The sequence below is a fragment of the Lottia gigantea genome (genome assembly GCF_000327385.1).
Source record: "Lottia gigantea unplaced genomic scaffold LOTGIsca_89, whole genome shotgun sequence".
NCBI lineage: Eukaryota > Metazoa > Mollusca > Gastropoda > Lottiidae > Lottia > Lottia gigantea.
In genome coordinates, this window is record NW_008710923.1 from 124,365 (window position 1) to 132,604 (window position 8,240).

The 8,240-nt window shown below is 32.7% G+C and overlaps 1 protein-coding gene across 1 annotated transcript; it reads left to right on the forward strand.

Annotated features, from left to right (window-relative positions):
- Nucleotides 1–2,702: 2,702 nt before the first annotated feature.
- Nucleotides 2,703–3,211, forward strand: LOTGIDRAFT_197749 (hypothetical protein; the record flags this gene model as incomplete). The annotated part of the gene is made up of 2 exons (XM_009068059.1): nt 2,703–2,853; nt 2,938–3,211. A coding segment is annotated over one exon (150 nt), but the record flags the coding sequence as incomplete, so codon positions are not given.
- Between the last annotated feature and the right edge of the window lie 5,029 nt (nt 3,212–8,240).

The following is an 8,240-nucleotide window of genomic DNA, read 5'->3' on the forward strand; positions in this document are numbered from 1 at the left end:
TTTGCGTAAAAACCATTTCGCATATCTTCGTTGTCGCCATTGTTTAAAAACAATTGCACATGTCTCTTCGAAGTCCTCTTCCTCCGTACAAATTCGTTGAAACCGTAATATTTGGTCCCTAAAATGTGTGTTTACGGTGGCAAGATGACTTAAACATAAGTTGGTGGGTGTCGGTTTCCTTAAAGAAAACCTTGATGTCTTATTTTCCAGAAGTATAGTAAAATCATGTAAAATTGATGTAAAAAAATTCCCGACAACAATTTTTTTCCCGACGACGAGGCGATGCTACGATTTCATAAAAAAGGGATCAAAACATTATTTTTCTGAAAAAAATGAAGTATTCTAATAATATTAAATAACATACGACAAGATATCGTCACCTTAATACGATTTTTGTCATCAAGTCGTCTAAGCGTTCATCACCAGTAAGACTTCTCAAAAGATTTTTCTGACGTTTTAGATGTATAATTTGCAGAAATGTTTCGCAAGATTTGTTGAGCGAGATTTGTTATTGAACATTTGTATTCGAACATTTGGTGGTAGAGTTTTGTGTTTGGTGTTTTGCATTTAAGATATGTTGAGCTAGATTTGTATTTGTAGTTTTTTATTTGAAGATATTTTTGGCAAGAAGTCTATTAATTCAATAATTTTCATCCTACAGTTTGATTTTAATTCCTTTGCTGGAACAGGGATATTTTAAGCTACAAAATTATTTTCATCCTACAGTTTGATTTGAATTCCTTTGCTGGAACAGGGATATTTTCTTTTACACTTACATTATTCTTGTTACAAAAGTTGAACAAAGAATTCATGGCTTTTTCGCCCTGGAATGCTAAATGATCACAAGTTTTACCCCACTTAAGTCTATCATTAGACCCAAATACTTATACATGGAAACACTTTCAATTGCCTCCCCTTGATAGTACCATTTTTCATTATACTTTACTTTCCTCGACTAAATACTACTACTTTGGTTTTGGCCATATTAATTTTCATTCCATATCTCTGACAAAATTTACTAATGCAATCTATTTGTTTTTGCAATTTACCTACAGTGTCTGCCAGTGCTGTTATATCTGCATACAAAAGTGATGAAATATTCTGAACATCTTCATTTACATAATTATATACCCTTACATTCGTCATCATTTAACATCTCTAGTAATTCATTTAAGAAAAAGGTAAATAATATTGGACTGATCATACAACCTTGTCTTGTTCCAACTGTGCAATCAAAGTAATTTGGTAAGGACAATTTATCTGTTTGAACACACGATTTTAATTGATCATACATTGATGAAATTACCTTAAAAATCTTCGGGTTCATATTATTCTTTAACAATACATATCTTAGGAGATGATGTTGTATACTATCAAATGCTTTAGAAAAATCAATAAGTAAACAGAAAAATCGGCCTTTAGACCTGGACAGGTATTTCTGACTCTGCAATATAAAAATATTATCAATTGTGCTATAACCGCGCCTATAACCTGCTTGAGCTTCATAAAATTTTCCTGTAGCATCCCCCCACTCAATTAGCCTGTTATTTAATATTTTTGTTAATAGCTTCCCGACAACTGACAGTAAGGAAATTCCTCAATAACACCCAGGGTCCTTCTTAGTTCCTTGCTTATGAGGTGGAAATATAACAGCCTCACACAATGCTGATGGATAAACCCCTGACTGTAAAACTGCATTAAAGAGTTGATGGAGAAAGGGAAGTAATATGGTCAGTGAGTGTTTTAAGTGCTCATTAAGTATTCCATCTGGGCCTGGAGCTTTCCCATTTGGTAGGTTATGGATAGTTCCAGTTATTTCTTCTTTTGTAATTTCATCATCCAGCCAGTCTCATTCATCTCATCTGCTATATGATTTGTTTGTAAACAGTCTAGAACAAACTCATTGAAACATTCATCAATATCAAATTTGGTTTGATTAAGAAAAGTATTGAAGTGATTACACCATTCCTCAGGGGAAACACAATTGTTCACAGTTTGGCTCACTCTTGAGGCTCTCTTTAGGCATTTCCATAAGTCTATAGTGTTGTTTGATTGAAGTGGTAACACACTGGATATATCATTAAAGTCATAATTGTCTTTTTTCACCCTACATAGTTCTTTGAAACGATTTTTTTCTTTATTATATGCCAAACGGTCTTCTTCACAGTTTGAATTTCTCCATATGTCTAAAAGTTTGAATTCATTTTTCCTCACTTTCTCGCAATCATTGCCCCACCATCTCGGTTTAGTTTCGATTTGTCCACCATCAATAAAGAACTTAACTGCCATGTTACTTGAGCTTGCAGCATCTGAAATCAACTGAGTAAGTTGGCTCACAGCGTTGTTTATTTCACCATTATGCAGGTTTTCTACAAAACATTCCAGAAAGTTAGTACATAACACATCATTTAGTTTGGTATAAAAGGTTTCTAATGAACTGGGGTTCTATTTCATGTATTCTTAATGATATTATTATGATCTTATTGCATGTAATTAAGAGTTTTAACCAATCATAATTGTCCATATGTACAGTCTGAAAAAAACCCCAAAAGACTCTAAGTGAAAACATTCCATCCTATTTTCTCATTTACGCAAGTAATAATAGTTTATTTTTGCGAAATGTTAAGTTATTCAAAATGGAACTATGAAGAGCGCTGTTTTTTTATGATGTACAAATTATAAGAGTGTTCTTGTTTTCCTTTCAGGCCTATGTTGTGTTGGGTCAGTTTTTGTTACTCAAGAAAGATGAAGATTTATTTAAAGCTTGGTTAAAAGATTCATGTGGTGCCAATGCTAAACAACAGAAAGATTGCCACACATGTTTAAAAGAATGGTGTGATAGCTTTTTATAAAGTGCTCTGTATCTTTCTATCTTTAAAACATATATGTAATGTCAAACATAATATTTAGAGGCCATTGTTACGCGATTTTTATAAAGTGCTCTGTAGCTCTTTCTGTTGTGTCAGACTTAATATTGGGGGCCAATGTTATGGTTTTTATCTAGTTTTTAAATTTTAAGCCTTCAGTATAAGGCAAATGATACCAAATTAACCAACTATGAGCAACACCCGCCAGAGTTATTCTAGAGAGGGGTGCACCTAAATTTAAAAACAAAAATAGTCTTACTTTTTAGAAATTACTTTGACAAATGCTTGTCCATGGGCATAGCTTAAAATGTACTTATAAGAATTATTAAAATAATGTTATCGCCATTTTGTAGTTAATATGGAAGTATTTTAAGTTAGTATCTTTCTAGTCAGGCGAGTTTTGTTTTGCTAAAATAATCAACCAACATAAAATCCAAGCTTTTTTGAAATTCATTGAAATTGCTTATAAGATAGTTTCCTTATGATGACATAATGGCTTTATCTTTGTTTGATGGAGCTTGAAATCGAGAATTTACGTCACTTCCGTAGAATGTTCTAGAACAAGCCAATTTACCGCTAATGTAATTGCTCTTCGGCAATTAGGTCTCAGAATTTATCAAGAAATAAGCGAAAGACACAAACTAAAAGTGAGTAATTGATATTTTTGTGCCGTCTTTTAGTCATTACGAACATTGTTTACAAGTTACAAAGCTTTATTTTTGTAATATCGGAACACCATATATAATAAAGGTGTCTCTGCGCAACACGTCCCTTCTTGACACAGACCGATTGCTGCCTAGAACATTAGTATCAACATTAAGAAGTACTAAATTTCAAAGGTATGTATATGTTGGTTACTATTTCGAAAATGTAGTCAGAGCTCATTAGATCAATTTGATCGAATAAAAATTCTTGCTTTGATCATAATGTTGCTTTGTCATCTCGCCTGAAGACAAGGAAACGTGAGTCAGTAAACACGTTCTTCTTGCGATTTTCGGCCTAAACCTACAAAACTTGATTTTTTTTAACGATCTCGATATTTTTAACAGGGAATTTGTCTCCTTTCTATGAAAACATATCAAAATTTCTGTTAATTTGTAGTGAAACTAAAAATGATAGTCGATCTTGATTTTTTGGTAATCTAGGCCTATCTGGAATGTTCGATTCAGTGCCCGCTTAACTTTTAAAGATGGGTTTCCTTATTTTCTGTGTCAAATTAAGCGATTTGATTTAATTGGTGTTTCTAATGAATTATCATGTATTTTTTAATCATATCGTTATATTCTTATTGCATTTAATTAAGTGTTTCATAAATGTCCATGAATGTAGTCTGGATAATCAAAAAATACTTTTTGACCTTTCTTGATCGGTCACTCATTGGAATTCTGCTGGTAATTCTCTTCTAATTTAGCTAATTATGTATTGATTATGAGACAGACTGGTATTTTTCCTGGTCATTAGAACACCTCTACTTTCTATTCATATACAGTACTGGCCAAATTAATAGAAATTTTTATGCAGAGTAGGAAATTGACACCCAAGTAATTAAAAGCAGATAAAATATATTTTTCATATATTTGAATGAAATTTTGCATACTTAAAAATGTCTTGAAATTACTTGCATTTTTAGACGTTATTGATGGCGTCATATTGTTGCAGTTAACTTTCAAAATCTTAACCATTGAATAATTGGCGTCTTGTTAAGACAGTGTATGAAATGAAATGAATGGAGTTTTACGTCCTACTTTTTGCACCATGTGGGCTAATGAAGACAGATAACACGATGAGGGAAATTGTGTCAGGACAGCGACATTGGCTGCTTTTTTTTCAATTTCCAAACACAAGGTTTAGAGATAAAACAGATATTGTTCATTGCTTGGCAATGTATGGTGATCATCCATGACATAGGTACATTTCTGTGATGTCATTATGACGTCATGCGTGCCAACACATAGCTATGGTAACTATTTGTTTGACAGATTTTTGCGTTCAAGTCTAAAAGAGATAATATGATCAAAACTTAATACTACTAGGGTGGCATGGGGAAGTACATAAGGTTAATCATCATATAGCGTTTTATAACTGTCCTCGCTAGTCCCCACCAACATCCAATCATGTTTGTAGCTAATTTGAAGGCCTGCTGAAATTATTACACATAATAAAACGTCTGTACCTCAGTTTTCATCTGATATTTGGAGTGTTTATCGTAAGTTTTGATTATTTTAATTTTTATTCGATAAACAATATTTATATCTAGTTTCCAAACATTACTGTCCTTGAGACGTTTCAGTCTCACTTGTTTTAACTATTTCTTGTTCGCCTGTTTACAAACCAGTTAGGACTTTAGTGCATTATCACCAGGGCGGGACGCCCTACTGGCGCCCTTTTATATGATTCAAAATAAGTAAAGTTGCTGTTTAAACTATAAGAAGTCACCTATAACTCAAAGGCTGAGTCTTCAAAAAATGGATAAAATATCAAAAACTACGGAGCCCCTAAGGCGCAATTGTAAACATATTTATTTATTATTTCGTTTAAACGAAGTAGGATGTGTCTTTTTCACTGCACTTTAGATTTGACCATTTTGTTTCACCCAGTTTGACGTTAATATCGAGCTGCTTTCTTAATAAGTTGTAAGCTTTCTTGCAATTGGTAGGATTTTTTTCTACTTTATCATTTTTAACATATTTTGATTTGATTGCATTTATTACACCGTGGTATCTAACAAAGTTTTCTTTCGGAGCATAATTTTGGCAGAAATCTTTATAGGATAGACAATTTCCATTATTGCCAATCAAATCAGAGACTTTATAAATATTTTTTTCGTACAAATTTTTATACATAATTACTTCATTGTCTATTTTTATATTTGAATTGTACCACAATATACTGTTTTCTGAAATAAACAAAAGTCTATAATATGAAAGTTTTCTTGTTACCAGTTCTAAAAGAAAAGAGTATTAATAGGTTCTGAAAAGATAAACATCTATATATAAGGATTAGAATATATTATACTTAATGAGCTAGAAAATAGAGAGGGGGGTCAAGTATTATTGGATTCAATGGGATCGAGTCTACCACGGACCAGAAAATAACTAAGGTTTTTATTGCGCTTATAGGCAATTACAAGTCGTTTGGTATATACATTCGGAAATCTGTTCTGTAATTATTCACTGTAATACTGTTTGACGATGGATGAGGTTTTGGCAGCTGTATGATTAAAGGTGGCAAAGGTGGTGAATCATTTGATTATCATGCTGGATGTTAAGTCCATTTGGAGCCACTGTTTGGAGTTGGTCCATCCAGTAGCTTTCTCTCTGTAATCGTTTGGTTTTTGGTTTGATAAGATCAGAGTCAGGAATTGATTCAATAGGCATGATAAGTAGGTCTTCAATGGAATGGTCAGGTAAATTAAAATGATAAGAAATTGGTCTATTTTTGCTATGAATTATATCAAAGCGATGGCCGCTTACACGAAATTAGGTAAATGATATTTTTATCCGTACACGTGAGACGTTCTTTAATTTCAAATATTTTTCCGTTTTTTTTTATTTTGAAAATAATGAGACATGGATATGTTCACAGGTGCGACACTGAGAACCTCTACATGGTATTGCGCCAAAGTTATTTATTGGAGGAGGGGGTTCATTAATTTTCAAAAGGTCCAAAACAGTGTCATTTTTAATTTTGCGCAAGAATCGTTTGGAATAGCCCCTCTCTCTTAATTTACTGAAAACTAGTCTACAAGCTGCATCAAAATCTACTTTTTAAGTGCAAATTCTAAAAAAATTTGTGATTTGATTATTCCCGTAAAAGTATGTTTTGGGTGAAAAGAGTTTTTATATAAAAGTTGGTGAGTATCCGTTGGTTAAAAAATACTTTGATGTCTAATTTGTTTGTTTGAGAGAAACTTGGTCCTTTGAATACCGTAGTATCCAAAAAATCCATACTTTGTTCAGAAATATTCGCAGTTAGTTTTACAGAAGGGTGGTGATTATTTAAAATTTCAAAATATTGCCAAAAATTTGTTAAAGACTCGGTCCAAATAATAAAAATATCGTCAAGAAACCTTCCATAGAAGAAAGGTTCAAAAGGGGAAATGGAAGAAATTTCCAGTTCCCACTCAGCCATAAAGATATGTGCATAACTCATTGGTGTTAGTTAGGCTGAGGGAATGAAAGCAAACAGCGGGCTGTCTATAGCAAACACTGACCGTGGAATCAGAATACAGAGCGGGATTCTAACCCAACGCACTTAATCACAATATCTGTCTCATATGTTTTGGAGATATGTGGGCAACTAAGACCAGTTAAAGGTAATAGTTCATGTCATGAAAGTGTCATAGACCTATGGAACGGTAATTTCANACTTGTTGAACTTACTGAAATTATGAGACAAAAAGATGATTTAGCCCTCATTGAATAGAATTAGACAAAGAAAAAAAAAGTGAACCAATGCTTGCTTGAGACGTCAAAATGTTACAGAGTAGGGTAACTGGTAAAGAAGATGATTGTCTGCACATATTTTCTACTAATCAGCAAGTTGATGATTATAATTCTAGAATGATTGATGAAAAATGCCCGAATTCTGTGTCCATCAGTGCTCTAGATTATTCAAAAGATGTTAGAACCGGTAAAATGACGCTTAAAACCACATGTGTTAAAGTGACTGATACACCATTAGTGTCTTGCTTAAAAATAGGTGTAGGGTCAAAAGTTATGTTAGTAATTAATTTAAATGTTTCTACTTGCTTGATAAATGGAAGTTTTGGTCAAGTAACATTCATTCAAACTGATCAGAATAATCAAACTGACAAAATTTTTGTAAAATTTGATAATGCTAAAGTTGAAATAAATGAAGACAGTGTTCCACTTCCGCCAAATGTACTGAGAGATTGGTATTGAGAGATATGAAAGCCCTCATGTTAACTATAAGGGCGATGTTAGACGCCAGTTCTCATTACGTCTCGCCTATGCAGTTACTATTCACAAAGTACAAGGTCTAAGTCTCGATAGAGGCTTAATATCACTTCATAAAATATTCCAAGCTGGTCAAGCCTATGTTGCGTTAAGCAGAGTTAAAACATTACAGGGTCTTACAATACAAGATTTTACGGAAAAAACATATATTGTGATGAAAAAATTGAATCGTACGGAGCCCCTAATACGGAGCCCCTAAGTACGGAGCCCCTAAGGCGCAATTGTAAACATATTTATTTATTATTTCGTTTAAACGAGATAATTATTTCGTTTAAACGAAATAATTAATTTGTTTAAACGAAATAACATCATTTATTTCAACAAATATAAAGTGACAAATCTTATTGTATTAATTCTACTTATATGAGGTTCTATCAAAAATCTTGATATGTTT